This window comes from Pygocentrus nattereri, chromosome 16, assembly GCF_015220715.1.
Source record: "Pygocentrus nattereri isolate fPygNat1 chromosome 16, fPygNat1.pri, whole genome shotgun sequence".
NCBI lineage: Eukaryota > Metazoa > Chordata > Actinopteri > Characiformes > Serrasalmidae > Pygocentrus > Pygocentrus nattereri.
Window position 1 is genome coordinate 17,081,726 of NC_051226.1, and position 18,204 is coordinate 17,099,929.

General features: G+C 42.6%; 1 protein-coding gene across 9 annotated transcripts in view; it reads left to right on the forward strand.

The window, feature by feature from the left end:
* Positions 1-18,204, forward strand: part of cadm1a (cell adhesion molecule 1a) — a 319,434-nt gene that overhangs the window by 238,075 nt on the left and 63,155 nt on the right. For all 9 annotated transcript variants that reach the window (XM_017698539.2, XM_017698540.2, XM_017698543.2 and 6 more), the window contains one exon: positions 13,835-13,987. In XM_017698539.2, coding sequence (XP_017554028.1) covers positions 13,835-13,987 — 153 coding nt within the window. The remainder of the gene's footprint in view (positions 1-13,834; positions 13,988-18,204) is intronic.

Consider the following 18,204-nt stretch of genomic DNA (forward strand, 5'->3'; position numbering starts at 1 on the left):
TTTATTGTTAAAAATGTTAAAATGAGCTGCAGAGCTTTATTTTACTGCAAAGGAGGATTATTTTATTTTAACCTAAAAATCTAATTCTGAGCAGCAACAGGGGCAGTTAAAGAGCTGTGTATGGCCGACCCCTGAAATAAATCAGTTGGTTAGATGTAAACAAAGTCAGTCAGAGTGGTTTGATGTAAAATGTTTTTTTTGCAGAGAAAAACTTACCCATTGCTTTCTCTGCAGTGGTGGTGATATGGACTAGGAGTTGCCATGTCTGCAGTGCAGTATACATGTCTTCTGATTTGTATGTGTAGTTTTAGTAATGAAAAATAGTGGCAAATCTGAAAAAGCATGTTTTTAAATATAAATTTATTTTTAAATAAAATAAATAAGCTTGTAAGACTGTAAACATTGTCTCAGATATCAGGTAATATAGTCATAACCACTTTATGAAATAGCTTTCTGTGAAGTTGCTTTAAGAGACATTAAAGGCTCCAGACATCTGGTTCCTGTCACCACCACTGTGAACAATTCTGACTCTGTAAGTTTCTCCAGAACAGAGCATTTCACATCCAACTACTCTGAATGACTCTGTTTACATCCTAATGATTTAGTTATGCAGAACCTTCCAAAAATCAGTGGACTTTCCCCTTAAAGAGTCGTATTGAAAGATGAATTTACAATTATCCCCCATCTCTTAATGTAGTCAGTAAGCCAAGACATGTTTGAGGTCTTCTTTAGTTTTGCACTGGAGTTACAAAGCTAGTATAGCTAAGTAAAGGAAGCTTATTTCCATCAATTAGCATCATGCTGACTGCACGCCTCAATCATCATACAGTTGTATGCAAACATGTAAACACTCCCAGTCAAACGGCATGTTTTGTTTGATTTTATAAGTGAAAAGAAGCACACATCCTCTACAGGGAACTTAAATATGGAATTTTCTGCAGATTTTACTGTAATTTCTGTAAAGCCTGCTGAGTTTAGCATATTGGAAAAAATGTAAAATACAGGATGTGCCACAGTTTTCCTTTTCCAGTATGTTAAGTTCAGCAAATTGGAGTAGTTGTCCATTAAAATGTGCAGAAGAGTGTTCCTCGTACAGTATTTGTACAGTTTGCCTTTAAAAAATATAAATAATTTAATTTGATAGGGTCATCTGTATACTTTCCTCCAAAATGGACAAAAGTACAGGCAAAATTGACTTCAAAATGGTTGCTGCTGCTGTTTTTAGGGACATAGTTATGTCCATTTTTATTAAAATCTGATTTGCAAGTCTATTTAAGATCACTTAACAGCTCGACATGGTTTGAAGCACCTGTGATGATTTAACCATGCAGTCTGCACAGCTGATTAAAAGCTCCTATTACTTGTTATCCTCGTAGCTCCATTGCAAAACTAAAGAAGCAAACTTTAGGCACCTTAAGTGTCTTAGTTGATCGGGTACATTTGAACTAAGAGAGAAACCGTGTGAATTTGATTGCTCCTTTAATTGCATGTCTCTGGAAAGATCATTAGTTTAGTGGAGATTCCGAATGAGTTATTATTCCGCTTCTCCAGCCTGGTCTGGAGCAGAGAGGAGATATCATGGCCTCACCCGGCAGCTGCTGGAGGGAACTGTGTGCTTGGTTATTTCTCGCTCTGGATTGTAGGTCTGCTAGGCTGTCATTTCATCTCCCAGCTTCCAATCATTAGAGGAGCTCAGGCTCTGTGCTATGGGGCCCCGCGAAGGCCGTAATTATTGCTCGTCTCCTTAATAAAAGTTTGATGGGCTCCTCTCGAAGTCGCCGTGACCGGTAATCAAAATTGATTGCTGCCATTTAGGAGGAACGGCATGTCTCCCGGAGGCCTCCAGGATTAAACCTAAGAAAACAATACAAATGAGATGCGGAAGAAGAGAAGGCCAAAGGAAATGAGCGGAAGAGAGAGAGAGAGATAAGGGGGAAGGACAGATAGAGAGGAGGATACAGAGAGGGAGAGAGAGAGAAAGAGAGAGGGGGAGGGATGGAAATTAAAAGGATGAGGGACAAATGGAAAGAAAGGAAACAAAAAAGTGTGAGTCTTAAAGGTGAAAGGATAGCAAGGAGAAAAGAGAGGGAGCGAGAGAGAAAGAAGGGAAGACAGAAAAGAGAATACTTTAGAGAAATAGATGAGGAGAAGGAGAGATGGAACAGAGCATAGAGAGATAAAGAAAAGAGAGATAGAAAACAAAAAGAATGATCAATGAGGAATGAGAGATAGAAAGGAAGATATAGGAAGGAGAGAAGAGATAAGGGGGAAGGGATGTTAGGAAAAAGGGTAGAGAGTGAGATAAGAGGGATGGGCAAATAAAAAGGAAGAAGAGAGACAATGAAGAAAGAGTGAAAGACATGGAGAGATAAAGAGGGAAGGAGAGATGTCAAAGGTAAAAGACTGAACATGAGAGAGGGAGCGAGAGAAAAAGAAGGGGAAAGACATAGAAAAGCATATTTAAGGAAAGAATGAGAGAAATAGATCAAAGGAGAAGGAGAGATAGAATAAAGCAGAGAAAGATAGAAAACAAAAAGAACAGGAGAGAGATCAATGAGGAATGAAAGATAGAAAGGAAGATAAAGAAAGGAGAGGAGAGATAAGGAGGAAGGAGTGATGGAAAAGGGAGAGAGAGATAAGGGGGTGGACAAATAGACAGAGGGAGAAGAGAGATGAGGAAGGAGGAAAGAAAGACATGGAGAGAGAGAGAAGGAGAGACTACAAAGACTAAACATGAGAGAGGGGAAGGGTAAGAAAAGATGAAAATGAGAAAATACAGAGGAAAAAGGTACATTTGAGAAATTAAAGGAAGGATGAGAGACAGAGAGAAGGCAGACTGAGAGAAACAGAGAAGGCAGGGTGAGGAATAAGGATAAGGGTAAAGAATAGAGAGGAGAGAGAGCAGGCTGAATGGGAGAAAAGAAGAAAGAAAGGAAAGGATAACAGAGAAAGCACAGAGAGAAGACTGTGTGTGTGTTTGTGTGTGTGTGTGAGAGAGAGAGAGAGAGAGAGAGAGAGAGAGAGAGTAGGGTAAGCAAGATCGAGCAAGCAGGATGAGAGAGAGAGACAGAAAGCAGGGTGAGAGAGAGACAGAGAAAGCAGGGTGAAAGAGAGACAGAGAAAGCAGGGTGAGGGTGAGAGAGACAGAGAAAGCAGGGTAAGGGTTAGAGAGAGAGAAAGCAGGGTGAGAGAGAGAAAGCAGGGTTAGAGAGAGAGAAAACAGGGTGAGGGTGAGAGAGACAGAGAAAACAGGGTGAGGGTGAGAGAGACAGAGAAAGCAGGGTGAGGGTTAGAGAGAGAGAAAGCAGGGTGAGGGTGAGAGAGATAAAGCAGGGTTAGAGAGAAAGCAGGGTTAGAGAGAGAGAAAACAGGGTGAGGGTGAGAGAGACAGAAAGCAGGGTGAGGGTAAGAGAGAGAGAAAGCAGGGTGAGAGAGAGACAGAGAAAGCAGGGTAAGAGAGAGAGAAAGCAGGGTGAGGGTTAGAGAGAGAGAAAGCAGAGTTAGGGTGAGAGAGACAGAAAGCAGGGTGAGGGTAAGAGAGAGAGAAAGCAGGGTGAGGGTAAGAGAGAAAGCAGGGTGAGGGTTAGAGAGAGAGAAAGCAGGGTGAGGGTGAGAGAAACAGAAAGCAGGGTGAGGGTTAGCGAGAGAAAGCAGGGTGAGGGTAAGAGAGAGAGAAAGCAGGGTGAGGGTAAGAGAGAGACAGAAAGCAGGGTGAGGGTAAGAGAGAGAGAAAGCAGGGTGAGGGTAAGAGAGAGAAAGCAGGGTGAGGGTGAGAGAGACAGAAAGCAGGGTGAGGGTTAGAGAGAGAGAAAGCAGGGTGAGGGTAAGAGAGAGAAAGCAGGGTGAGGGTGAGAGAAACAGAAAGCAGGGTGAGGGTTAGAGAGAGAGAAAGCAGGGTGAGGGTAAGAGAGAGAAAGCAGGGTGAGGGTGAGAGAAACAGAAAGCAGGGTGAGGGTAAGAGAGAGAAAGCAGGGTGAGGGTGTGAGAAACAGAAAGCAGGGTGAGGGTTAGAGAGAGAGAAAGCAGGGTGAGGGTAAGAGAGAGAAAGCAGGGTGAGGGTAAGAGAGAGAGAAAGCAGGGTGAGGGTAAGAGAGAGAAAGCAGGGTGAGGGTTAGAGAGAGAGAAAGCAGGGTGAGGGTTAGAGAGAGAGAAAGCAGGGTGAGGGTTAGAGAGAGAGAAAGCAGGGTGAGGGTAAGAGAGAGAGAAAGCAGGGTGAGGGTAAGAGAGAGAAAGCAGGGTGAGGGTTAGAGAGAGAGAAAGCAGGGTGAGGGTATGAGAGAGAGAAAGCAGGGTGAGGGTAAGAGAGAGAGAAAGCAGGGTGAGAGTTAGAGAGAGAGAAAGCAGGGTGAGGGTAAGAGAGAGAAAGCAGGGTGAGGGTTAGAGAGAGAGAAAGCAGGGTGAGGGTAAGAGAGAGAAAGCAGGGTGAGGGTGAGAGAAACAAAAAGCAGGGTGAGGGTTAGCGAGAGAAAGCAGGGTGAGGGTAAGAGAGAGACAGAAAGCAGGGTGAGGGTAAGAGAGAGAGAAAGCAGGGTGAGGGTAAGAGAGAGAAAGCAGGGTGAAGGTGAGAGAGACAGAAAGCAGGGTGAGGGTAAGAGAGAGAAAGCAGGGTGAGGGTAAGAGAGAGAAAGCAGGGTGAGGGTTAGAGAGAGAAAGCAGGGTGAGGGTGAGAGAGACAGAAAGCAGGGTGAGGGTTAGAGAGAGAGAGAAAGCAGGGTGAGGGTGAGAGAGAGAGAAAGCAGGGTGAGGGTAAGAGAGAGAAAGCAGGGTGAGGGTTAGAGAGAGAGAAAGCAGGGTGAGGGTAAGAGAGAGAAAGCAGGGTGAGGGTTAGAGAGAAAGCAGGGTGAGGGTGAGAGAGAGAGAAAGCAGGGTGAGGGTAAGAGAGAGAAAGCAGGGTGAGGGTTAGAGAGAAAGCAGGGTGAGGGTGAGAGAGAGAAAGCAGGGTGAGGGTGAGAGAGAGAGAGAAAGCAGGGTGAGGGTAAGAGAGAGAAAGCAGGGTGAGGGTAAGAGAGAAAGCAGGGTGAGGGTTAGAGAGAAAGCAGGGTGAGGGTGAGAGAGAGAAAGCAGGGTGAGGGTGAGAGAGAGAGAGAAAGCAGGGTGAGGGTGAGAGAGAGAGAGAAAGCAGGGTGAGGGTAAGAGAGAAAGCAGGGTGAGGGTGAGAGAGAGAGAGAAAGCAGGGTGAGGGTAAGAGAGAGAAAGCAGGGTGAGGGTTAGAGAGAAAGCAGGGTGAGGGTTAGAGAGAGAGAAAGCAGGGTGAGGGTGAGAGAGAGAGAAAGCAGGGTGAGGGTAAGAGAGAGAAAGCAGGGTGAGGGTTAGAGAGAGAAAGCAGGGTGAGGGTTAGAGAGAGAAAGCAGGGTGAGGGTAAGAGAGAAAGCAGGGTGAGGGTGAGAGAGAGAAAGCAGGCTGAGGGTGTGAGAGAGAAAGCAGGGTGAGGGTGAGAGAGAGAGAAAGCAGGGTGAGGGTTAGAGAGAGAAAGCAGGGTGAGGGTTAGAGAGAGAAAGCAGGGTGAGGGTAAGAGAGAGAAAGCAGGGTGAGGGTTAGAGAGAGAAAGCAGGGTGAGGGTAAGAGAGAAAGCAGGGTGAGGGTTAGAGAGAGAAAGCAGGGTGAGGGTAAGAGAGAAAGCAGGGTGAGGGTGAGAGAGAGAAAGCAGGCTGAGGGTGTGAGAGAGAAAGCAGGGTGAGGGTAAGAGAGAGAGAAAGCAGGGTGAGGGTAAGAGAAAGAAAGCTCTCTCTCTCTCTCTCTTTCCTCTTTCTCTCTCTTTTTTCTCTCTCTCTCTGGGAGTTCCTCTCCTCCCTATTGTGTTTACAGCTAGCTTCATTTCAGTTGCAGGCTTTGCCTCAGCTAGATGGATTGCACAGGAATGAATGAACAATGCTTCTTTTTTTTCCTCTTTTCTTTTCAGCCGCCCTTCTCTTTTCAATCTGAGCACACAATCCTTTTCTTTTTGATAACACAAAAACAGGCGATGTGTATTCATTCATGTCTTTTGGCTATTGGAAAGTTATGAATTAAAGAGATTGCAGAATAAATACATTCAAATTGACCATGACAAATTAAGAAGAAGGCTTTGCTCTCAAAAGCCACTTTTTTGGTAGGAATTCAAATTGAGATTGCTTGGACCTCAATTGTTTATGAAACAACTGCAGGCTTTTTTAGTAAAAGAATAAAAGCACAGAAGGATATTTTAATAACAAGTATTGCCTGATATGGCTGATTTTTTCTGTCTGAACCTCTGTCAACTTGTAATAACAGTAGAAAATTAAAAGGCACTAAGGTACCTTCTGTTCTTTCCCTGATCTCTTTCAATATCAGTCAAATGAAAGTCTCAGCTCTTTGGGATTGTTTGAGATGTTCTTTTTTGCATCAGTTTATTTCTTCATCTTTTAGTCCGCTGGGGGTGGGAGGATGAATGTGAGTGCTATTCAGAGTCAGTTTGATGGGAGAATCAAACTGCTGTGGATATTTTATGCCTCCTCCGTGCATTACTTCACCCTCATCCCTCGTCCCGCTAGAAGGAGGGTGTTCTTGGATCAGGGCTGAATTTCTGATAAGCTTTCAATGGTTCGTGTTTCTGATTCCTCCTTCTAGTTGTACTTTGATGCCAATTATGGCTCTGTCTTAGAAGATGAGGAGGGTGAGAGGGGTCAGTGGTCTTCCTGTACCAGCTCAGAAACCTCAGGAGGGGGACGCTACCAAAAAAAAAAAAACCCTCACAACGCAGCCGTTGCATAGGAGACCCCATGTCCTCAAGGCAAGGCCAGTTTGCATGGCGTTTTCTGGCATCTATAGCTGAGATTTGCCATGCTGTGAAGCCCTGCTGGTGTACGAGGCCATTTTGCATCGCCTGTTTGTCCTTGCTTTTGTCTCTTATTCCTCTCTTTATAAATAATCTTTGCACATGCTTGTTTGTTTCAGGGCGCCGCCATCCCGATCCGGCACTACGCTCTCTCATCTTAATCATAATCAAAACCACAGCACACATCCACATCTGTGCCCTGCCGGTGCGGGTCAGCCTGTCTCTTCCAATTGCCCAAGCCTCTTGTCGGAACAAGCCTCAAAAGCACAGCATCCGAAAGGAAGGAACGTTTAAAAAATAAGAAAAACAACTCTAAGAACGTAAAGCACAATAGGAATGGACGTATCTACCTGAATATATGAATATCTGCCCTTTGCAGTTTGTTTCAAATGGTATTAAGCATACTTAATCTCACTCAATGCTTAATCGTAAGAGCACCTGATTGTACTCAAATAAGGCATGTGCTGATTTGTATAAAAACAACATTAACAACATTGTGATTTATCTTATAACTTGTTATTTTAACTTTTATTTTAACTATATGTTTTGGGCTGAAGATGCAACACAGAGCTAAGAAGAACATTGGGACGCAAACAGCTGATACAGCATTTTATGTTAAGTGAAATGTCACCAGCTATATTAGGGAGACCTTTCAAGCAAAAACATTAATTGTAGCTCCAAAAGTATATGTGGGCAAGATGTAAGTAGTATGTTAAATTATATATACCTAAAACACAAAGAGAAGGAGCCAGAGCCAAAAGGAGCCAAAACTAGTCTCAGGCAGGGCCATACCCCAAGATGCTTTTTGATTTTTCAAGATGCACACAAGATATACACTGTTAGCGAATGTAAGCCAGCAATGTATTGTCTGTGTGTACTTATCCCATGTTATTTCAGTTAACTGCAACCAATTGAAACTAAACATTAGCTAATATTAATTAATGTTACACCAGGGGTCTCCAACTACTAGCCCATCACATACTTACAGTCCATCCTTAAATGTGATCTGTAAATTACTTTTTTATCTTCTCAGAGGTCGATTTGCTCTATTCACCAGACACTGTGGATAGGTACCCATATAAGTTGTATAAACTCAGTGTTGGCTAATGCCTATAATAAGAAAACAGCTGCAGCATGAATGCTGCATACTGAGTGGGCATCGCTGTAACTTAACTAGAAGTAACAAAGCAGTTATTCTAATTTAGACATGATTTAGAGTTTAATCTGAACTTACTGGATTCATTCATAGCACAGCAGCAGATACAGCCTTTCAGGACTAAAAAATAATGGAATTATCAGAACTGAGAACAAATTAAATGATGGTTTTGGCAACAACTCTCTTGCATTCAACAGGAGCGCTGTCACAATAAGAGTCCCAGATAATTCTACTGTTTGATGTAATTTTACTTCATTTAAGTGATTTAATTGAAAACTAAAATATTTGTGCCACAGTGTATTCATGCCACTACTACTACTCCTACTACTCCTACTGCTCCTACTATTCATACTACTCCTACTACTCCTACTACTACTCCTACTGCTCCAACTATTCCTACTACTCCTATTGCTCCTATTACTACTACTACTACTACTACTACTACTCCTACTGCTCCTACTACTACTACTACTACTACTACTACTACTCCTACTGCTCCTACTATTTATACTACTACTCCTACTGCTCCAACTATTCCTACCCTACTACTCCTACTGCTCCTACTACTACTACTATTCCTACTGCTCCTACTGCTCCTACTGCTCCTACTGCTCCAACTGCTCCTACTACTGCTCCTACTACACCTACTGCTCCTACTACTACTACTACTCCTACTGCTCCTACTATTCATACTACTACTCCTACTACTACTCCTACTGCTCCAACTATTCCTACTACTCCTACTGCTCCTACTACTCCTACTGCTCCTACTACTACTACTATTCCTACTGCTCCTACTACTGCTCCTACTACACCTACTGCTCCTACTACTACTACTATTCCTACTGCTCCTACTCCTATTACTACTACTACTCCTACTACTACTCCTACCCCTCCTACTACTACTACTACTGCTAATAATAATAATGTTATTCTTATTAGTAGTAGTAAGAAGAGTTGTAGTTGTGGTGTTTGTGTCGGAATAATAATTGCAAAAACATTAGCTTAAATTAGTGTATGTGTTGTCATTAAGAGAAAAAATATGGAATACATTTTCCCATATTTTAGCTTGTGACGTTAGATGAAAAACTTTGTGTAGCTAAAGTTTTCTAAGTTTAGAAATGTTACAAATTTCTGAAATTTAAAAAATTGGAATGCTTTTTTCCAAGATTTTTTTCAGCCAACCTCCCTTGCATAAGACTACCAGGCTAGTGGACCCCAAGTCATTTGAGAATGAAAAGCTAGGGTTAATTTGACTGTTATCAAGTTTATATAATGGTGAATTCCACCATTTTTTTCTGCATAATTAAATAATTAAGATTTGTATCAAGTCATTCAGAGTAGTTTAATGTGAAATTCTCTGTTCTGCAAAATTCCTCTTTAAGTTAGCTGGCACTCAGACCACCAGGGCGACAGTCTGTCAACTCCATATGTGCAAGAATTTGAGCGAGTTACTCTGTTCCATTATTAGACTTACCACACCCCACTCTTTCTTCAGAGGATTCCTTCATATGTATGATGCTGATAGAAAGTTTGAGAGGGAGGAGAGGAAGTCAGCGAGAAGCAGAAATGCATTTGGGGGGTGGATGGATGCTGCTGGACCTTTCGTCTTGTTGTCAGCAGGACATGGGGGCCATGCTGGGCTCTATTCTCCTTGACTCCTGCAGCGAGCTGGAGGCACTGGCTAACAGTATCGTCCCACTGTCATACTGGAGGACAACCACCCGCCGCATCTCAGGATGCCACGGCCCGTGTTTGTGTCCAGAACCGCCCCGGAAAGCAGCAAAGGGCATGTTCTCAGTCGGAGATGTTGCTGTTGTTTAGGTCAATGCACTTGTGTTATTGTTTTTTTTCTCGCTCTTGCTGTAGATGCACAAGTGACAGTAAATGATACCCTACAAGATCCAACAAGATGTCATTATTTTCATTATCTGCCGTTACAAGTGCTCATCTACGAGCTGTATGAGTATCTTTAGCGCTCGTCAAATATCCAAAAGCACTCTGACCATGAAATGTCTGCCCTTTCCCTGCGGTCACACCCCAAACACTTGCCTGCTGAATTTTTCATTATTTTACGCCTGCTCAGTCTTCATTCCTTTTTTGTATTTTGCTTTGCCTCTGTTCTCCTGGACCACATGGCGCTAATACAGGTCTCTAATGTCCTGAATATTCTACCCATTAGGGGTGACACTGCAGTTATTCATGTTTTCATAATGCTATAATTATTGCTGTCTCTCCACCTGACGCCCAGTCACAATAGATTACGAACTGCATTGGCCGTCTGCCCCTTATCAGTTTGTTTTAATCCCCGCACATTCCCCAATCAATAAATTGAATTAAATCATTAGCGCCTCCCTGCCCTCCCTCCCCGACAGCCAGATTCCCGCTTTCAAGCTGGCCGCTCTAATTAGTCCCACATTATTCTAATGACACATAAAAGACGCGCTGCATGGTTTAGAGGGAAAGGAGCGAGAGAGCCCCAGCAATGGCTGAGGGGCAGCAGGCTGGAGCAGTGTGGGTCTGCAAGCAGGGAGATGACCAGGGTGCAAAACACAGGGGGTGCTGGGGGATCCAGGACCCCTTAACTGACCTCTTGAATCATCTGAATGTTTCAAAGTCAAAATTCTGAGACTCCTTGAAAATGGTGACGTTATACTTTCAGCTAATGAAAAAATGCAAATTCAAGGAAATGTTATTGTTCAGCCTGTTTCACTCGAAATGGCAAGCTTTCATCTTTGATATTAATACAGCACTGATCTGCCTCAGGGTGGCGCTGTTGCAGATTGATTCACCCAGTTCAGGGGTGTCAGACTCAATCACTGGCAGGGCCATATTAAAAAATCTCAACAAATCTGTGGGCCAGCTGTGTTTGTATTTTATTTTTAAATAACATTTTGCCATGACCCCAACTGGCCATTGCTTGCTCAAAACATGCCAAAACTACAACGGCAAAACATAGGTACAAAATACTTGCATGGTTCAAAAATAATTTTAAATAGTATATTTTGTGTAAAACAATAGTCTACATTAGCTGCAGATTACTTTTAACCGCTTTAAATGTCCCCAGTGTACAGTCTGTTTTTTAAAACTGCCCATTCGCTTGAACTAGACACCAGGCATCTTTTGTTGTTTTTTTTTTTGTTTTTGTGGTACTGTCTCAGAGATCATCACTGGGGAGTGGGTGGGAGCACATGCTATGTTGCAGGGCATGCTGGGAACTGTAGTGCAGCTCATGGTGAAATGGGCTAATAATAACAGAAAATAAAAATAATTTCGTGGGCCGAACAAGATTGTGCCACATGCCTGACTTGGTCTGTGGGTCTTGTGTTTGATACATGCCCAGTTTTAGATGTTTGAAAATGTAGCAGAGTGAAAATGTCAACAGTGTAGAAGTTATTTGAAGACTTATTAGAGGACAACAGAACTGCAACACGTTTAGGCGAGGTACACTAGTGGTATTGTTACATGATGTCTATATCAGCTACAATGCATTAATTATTGATTATCATTATCCACAAAGAAATTCCATATCAGTGCATCCCTAGTTTAGTTTTCCCTCAGAAGCCTACACTTTTGCTACACTATCACACATTTTCATTCACCTGAGAGTGGACACACACAAACACATACACACTTGCTCATACAGACACACAGTCTTGGAATATAGATGTATTGGCTACACACGGGTGATGTTTTATTTATTTGTGTTTTTACTTGAAGATTACACTGCCTTGACAACATGATCAAAGTTGAGAAATGCGTTGCCTTGGCAGCAGGGTCCTTACACGCAACCTCCATGTGCACAGGGTCTGTGGACCGTGGGAGAAGAGGATTGACAACTGCTGCTAGAGAGAGCGAGAGAAATACAATGATACAGATAGAGGAAGGGGAGAGAGAGGGAGATTGCGATGGATAGATTGTGAAAGAGAGGTGAGAGAGAAAGAAGGAGTTGGGGAAAGAGGAAAAAAGAAGATAGTGAGTGGAGAAGCGACAAAGAATGAGGAAAAGAGCAGGACAGAGCTGATTGAGAGATGAAGGGAGAAAGAATCAGAGAGGCTCCGATATCAAGGAAGAGAGAGGCAAAATGAGAGGGGAGGAAAAAAAAGGAGAGAGTGGAAAAGAGAACAAAGAAGCGAGTGAGTCGGTGAGAGGAGAGTGAGTGAGGGAGAGAGAAGGAGAGTGAGTGAGTGACTGAGTGAGTGAGTGAGAGAGAGAGAAGAAGGAGAGTGAGTGAGGGAGAGAGAAGAAGGAGAGTGAGTGGGAGAGAAGAAGAAGAGTGAGTGAAGAAGAGAGAAGAAGACGAGTGAGAGAGAGAGGAGAGTGAGAGAGAGAGACAGAAGGAGAGAGAAGGAGAGTGAGTGAGAGAGAGAAGGAGAGTGAGAGTGAAGAAGAGAGTGAGTGAGTGAGAGAGAGAGAGAGAGAGAGAGAGAGTGAGTGAGAGAGAGAGAGAGAGAGAAGAGGAGAGTGAGTGAGAGAGAGAGAGAGGCGGCTCCAGCTTCTTGTGCCTGCCTGTGTGATGGGGAATAGAGGAAGGAAGTAAAGAGAGTAAGAAGGCCAGGAACACTAGAGTGAGGATAAAGACCTCTTTCCTCTTCCAGCGGTTGCTCTCACATCTCCGGCTCCTTGTAGCACTTTATGTGCCTTTTTTTCTGTCTGAGTGACACCCTAACCCCCCCTCCCCACCCACCCCGAACCCCCTCGACCGGCTTCCTCTCCAGCTTCCTCTCCTTTGGCATAAAAGTTAAAGAGCATGGCTAACCAGCTGGAGCCCAGAACAATCAAACCCGAGCCACAGCATCAGGGCCTGCTTTCAGGGCCCCGGCGCCTCAAAAAAGCTCTAATGATGACTGATTATTTCTTTATTTATTTCTTGTTTTATTTATTTATTTATTCATGCTCCTCTTTTTTTTCTTTTTTCCCCCTCATTCTTTTGAACTCGGCCGATGCAGGCAAGAACAAACGGCGTGTATGAGAGCTCTCAGTGTCGTAAATGGTCTGTGTCGATCACGGCGGAATTTATCCGGCGATGGGGGGGCAGGCTTTCATCTCTCCCTCTATTTCTCTGTCTCTCGCGCGCGCATGCGCCCCTCCCTTCGCCACGCACTCTCTCCATCGTGTTTTGTGGTAGAGCCGGCCTAATGGACTCCTCATTATTCTTGGGGGAGAGGAGTGTGGAAGTATGAGTTTTTGACTCTGTTCCTGATCCTAATTAGGAGAGAGACCCTGAACTTGATTCGGAGACCACAAAGTTGGGAACAGCATGTGTGCTTCTTCTCTCACTACAACTTCCTCCGTCAGCCAGAGACGAGGTCGCTTGCGCTAAATTGACTGAGTGCGGAAGTGCGGAGTGTGTTTGATATTCAGAGTAACACACGCACAAGCTCACACACTAACAGACTTGGAGACCCTTTACTGACCTGTAACCCCCTCTTTTACACTCTCCCTGTCTCTCTCTCTTTCTCTCTTTCCTTTTTCTTTCCTTTTTCTCGATTACTCCTTTCTCTCTCCTTTTTACTCTCGCTTTCTCTTCTCCCTCTCTGTCCCTTTCCTCATTATCACCTCTCACTGTCTTTCTCTCCATCTCTTTATGCTCTCTCTTTCTTTATCTCTACTCTCTCACTCTATCTTTACCCTCTCCCTCTTTCTTTATCTCTACTGTCTCACCTTCTCCCTTTACTCTATCACTTTTTCTATTACCTATAATCTCTCTTTCTCTCTTTAACCTCTTCCCAAACTCATCCTTTCTCCTTTTTCTCTGTACCCCCTTTCCCTTTGTTTCTCCCTTTGTTCTCTCTCTCTCTCTTTACCCCCTTTATTCCCTCCCTCTTTCTCTCTCTCTCTGTCTCTCTGTCTCTCTCTCTCTCTCTTGCTCTCTCTTCTCACAGCCCTGAAGGATGCTCGCTTTCAGCTGGTCAACTTCTCAGACAATGAGCTGCGTGTGGCTCTGTCCAACGTGTCTCTTTCAGACGAGGGCCGATACGTGTGCCAGCTCTACACAGATCCTCCACAGGAGGCCTACGCCGACATCACTGTGCTGAGTATGAAAAACACACACACACACACACACACACACACACACAGAAAACTCTATAGTTCGGCCTGAGATAAAATTCACACATTGGATAACAAGTGTAGATACAAGGTAGGTGTACTTAATGAAGTGGCCAGTCGTTGTATGTCATACTGTATCAAGACCAACACAAATACTCATCATCTGTTTTTAGGAGGAAATCCCTTCATAGAAATAGCTAGTGTTCTTTAGCCTATATTTTACCTAGAATTAGACAGAATTAGAAAATAATAAAGCAAATGACATCAGGAAAAACCTAAGCTTGAACAAGAAATAAAACAGAACAGTTTTGTTATTCTGGTATAACTATGTGCTACTGATAGAGCCATAAAACTGCCGCAATAAAACTGTCATGTTCAGCTTAACTTTTTGTATTTGCCACTTTGTGTTCTTTTCATTTTTGAAGCTACCAGACCAGAAAACATGCTTAGGGGCAACAACAGGTTTGGAATTTGATGTAGTTCTGCTGTCATCCTCTTCTTCAGAATCCAAAAGTAGGCTGCTGTAATTCTCTTATAGAGCAAGGATTGCCAAATAGTGTCCTTCAGCCTAATGTGGCCTGTATGCTCTGGCCCCAGTCCACTCTCCAAAACAGTTTTTCACATCTCGTTCTGTTCAACACTTTTCTAGCATCAATTAATGATGTGCATTTTGACATTCAAGTAAGAGTTATGAACAGATTTGGTTGACTACAGAGAAGGAAAAAAAATACTTTGGCCAAAATTAGCAACTGGCTTAATATTTTACATGATAGCACTGAAAGAGGCTGCTGTGTTCTTTTCTAATAGCAACTGCTACTATTGAGTAATTGCTTTGACATATTTGACTATATATGGCTATATATGGACCATTCTACTATTACATTAAACTGTGGTCACACAGTAAAAACAAACAAAAAAAGGCTTTTCAGACCTTAGATGTTAATAAAGGCAATGTTATGATCTATTTAAAACTAATGCATTAATTGAAATAGCAATAAGCTTAATACAGTGGGGAAAAAAGTATTTAGTCAGTCACCAATTGTGCAAGTTCTCCCACTTAAAAAGATGAGAGAGGCCTGTAATTGACATCATAGGTAGACGTCAACTATGAGAGACAAAATGAGGAAAAAAATTTCAGAAAATCACATTGTCTGATTTTTAAAGAATTTATTTGCAAATAATGGTGGAAAATAAGTATTTGGTCAATAACAAAAGTTCAACTCAATACTTTGTTATACATCCTTTGTTGGCAATGACAGAGGTCAAACATTTTCTGTAAGTCTTTACAAGGTTGGCACACACCGTTGCTGGTATGTTGGCCCATTCCTCCATGCAGATCTCCTCTAGAGCAGTGATGTTTTGGGGCTGTCGGCGGGCAACACGGACTTTCAACTCCCTCAAAGGTTTTCTATGGGGTTGAGATCTGGAGACTGGCTAGGCCTCTCCAGGACCTTGAAATGCTTCTTACGAAGCCACTCCTTTGTTGCCCTGGCAGTGTGCTTGGGATCATTGTCATGCTGAAAGACCCAGCCACGTTCCATCTTCAATGCCCTTGCTGATGGAAGGAGGTTTGCACTCAAAATCTCACAATACATGGCCTCATTCATTCTTTCCTGTACACAGACCAGTCGTCCTGGTCCCTTTGCAGAGAAACAGCCCCAAAGCATGATGTTGCCACCCCCATGCCAGACAGTTCTACTTTGGTTTCATCTGACCATATGACATTCTCCCAATACTCTTCCGGAACATCCAAATGCTCTCTAGCAAACTTCAGACGTGCCCGGATATGTACTGGCTTAAGCACGGGGACACGTCTGGCACTGCAAGATCTGAGTCCCTGGCGGCGTAGTGTGTTGCTGACAGTAGCCTTTGTAACGTTGGTCCCAGCTTTCTGCAGGTCATTCATCAGGTCCCCCCGTGTAGTTCTGGGATTTCTGCTTACTGTTCTTGTGATCACTTTGACCCCACGGGCTGAGATCTTGTGTGGAGCCCCTGATCGAGGGAGATTAGCAGTGGTCTTTGAGGTCTTCCATTTTCTGATTATTGCTCCCACAGTAGATTTCTTCACACCAAGCTGCTTGCCTATTGCAGATTCAGTCTTCCCAGCCTGGGCAGGTCTACAATCTTGTTTCTGGTGTCCTTCAACAGCTCTTTGGTCTTCACCATAGTAGAGTTTGGTGTGTGACTCTTTGAGGTTGTGGGCAGGTGTCTTTTATACAGATAACAAGGTCAAACAGGTGCCATTAATAAAGGTAATGAGTAGAGGACAGAGGAGCCTCTTAAAGAAGAAGTTACAGGTCTGTGACAGCCAGAAATCTTGCTTGTTTGTAGGTGACCAAATACTTATTTTCCACCATTATTTGCAAATAAATTCTTTAAAAATCAGACAATCTGAGTTTTTTTTCCTCATTTTGTCTGTCATAGTTGAGGTCTGCCTATGATGTAAATTACAGGCCTCTCTCATCTTTTTAAGTGGGAGAACTTGCACAATTGGTGACTGACTAAATACTTTTTTTCCCCACTGTATATAGGGGGTGACTTTTCCTTATCATGAGTTAAATTTTTAAAAAAGAACTTTATTAAAAAAAAGCAGGAAGTGAGACTGCATCCCTGTCCCTCATGGCCAGATGGTGAGCAGATCTCATTGTTTAAGTTTAAATTTAAGAATGAATACTACTAAAACATATTTTCTACAAATAAGAGAACTTTTTTGAATTTATGTGTGACAGCTGTGCTAAGCTGCATTTGCTAGTAAAATACTGGCTAGTGTTTTTGACTTATGCTCAAAATTAGGTAAAATTGTCACTACCGAAAAAATCACAACTAAAATATTTGGTAAAGTTTCAGAGGCTTTGTAATTGTTTTGTTTTGGTAGTGTCAAAATGCAATGCAATGATATATTTTGATAAAACATAATTAAGGTATAATTAAGGTATAGTGTCACTCAAAGCAAAATAAATTTAAGCCGTTAAACCATTTCAGTAAAATGATCCATATATACAGCAATCTAGCCCAAAGAATATTTGCTCTGCGGGAATTTAGCCCCAGGTCAAATCTATCTCATGACAACTACTATGTTATGTGTCCATTTTCTGTTTTTCTATGAGCTGAATTAGAAACATGTGACCAAATGGATCCTTATTTGAGTTTTGGGTACTGTTGAGTACCTCAGCACGTTTCCTCTTAGTGTCAGAATTATAAATTGGAATATCAGAGTGAATTTGAGGATACATTTATCTCCTATGATGCACTGTAATTTCTAGTACATCATAGATGCACCATAGATTACTACATTAGCAGGATACGTACCCAAAGAGATACCAAAGGAACATAACGTTAATAGTGGCCACTAAGCCTCTGAAAAACAAACTTATCAGACTCTGTTGACTCTCTATCAGCCCACGTAACGGGTAATTGTAGCGTAAAATGAGTTACTGAGCAACCAGTGCTCGGTAGAATGATACTGTCGTTGTGAAAAAAACATACTGTTGTTTGTGGTAGAACGCTTCAGATTGTGTTGTATGAGCTAATTGTTGTTTACTATCTGATAAAAAAGTATGTTTTTTGTTTGTTTGTTTTTTTTAACTAAACTATATTATTTCAATGTGGTCACCTTGAGTTTTTTAGCAGAAAACTTACTGATACTACTAATAAGCTTTGGGGTTTCTTTACTTACTTTTTCTTTACAACAATAAAAAAACACCATAAAATTCTCAAGGACAGGTGTTATCACAAGTAACATCACGACTGTGATTATCTACGGCCAAATAATGCACTCCCTCTCGGTTCTATTGCTAAAGTATGTCAATGTTAAATGCATTGATGGGGCGGGTTAGAGGCCCCAAGAGAGTAAGAGTAAGCCTAGAGCCCCTTAATACCTGAATACAGCGCTGAACAAATGCACAGTGTCTCTTCTCTGCCATCCATTCAGCTGAAGAAATTAGCAGCATCAGTCTGTGCTCCCTGAATGTGTCCTTGTCTCGTTCTTTGTAACAGACAGAAGCTCGGGATCTTCAATAATGCAGCAACTCTGAAGACCGCAGGGCTTCTGTGTTTCATTCAGAGATGCTTTTTTATCAATCACTAAAGAGGGAAAGCTCTTATAAGCCAATGTGTCTGAAGAAAATACAACATATTCATCTTAACAGGGGGCCTGTGATGAAGTCAAACCCGAGCCAGTCTGCTGCATCATGGCTATAGCAGT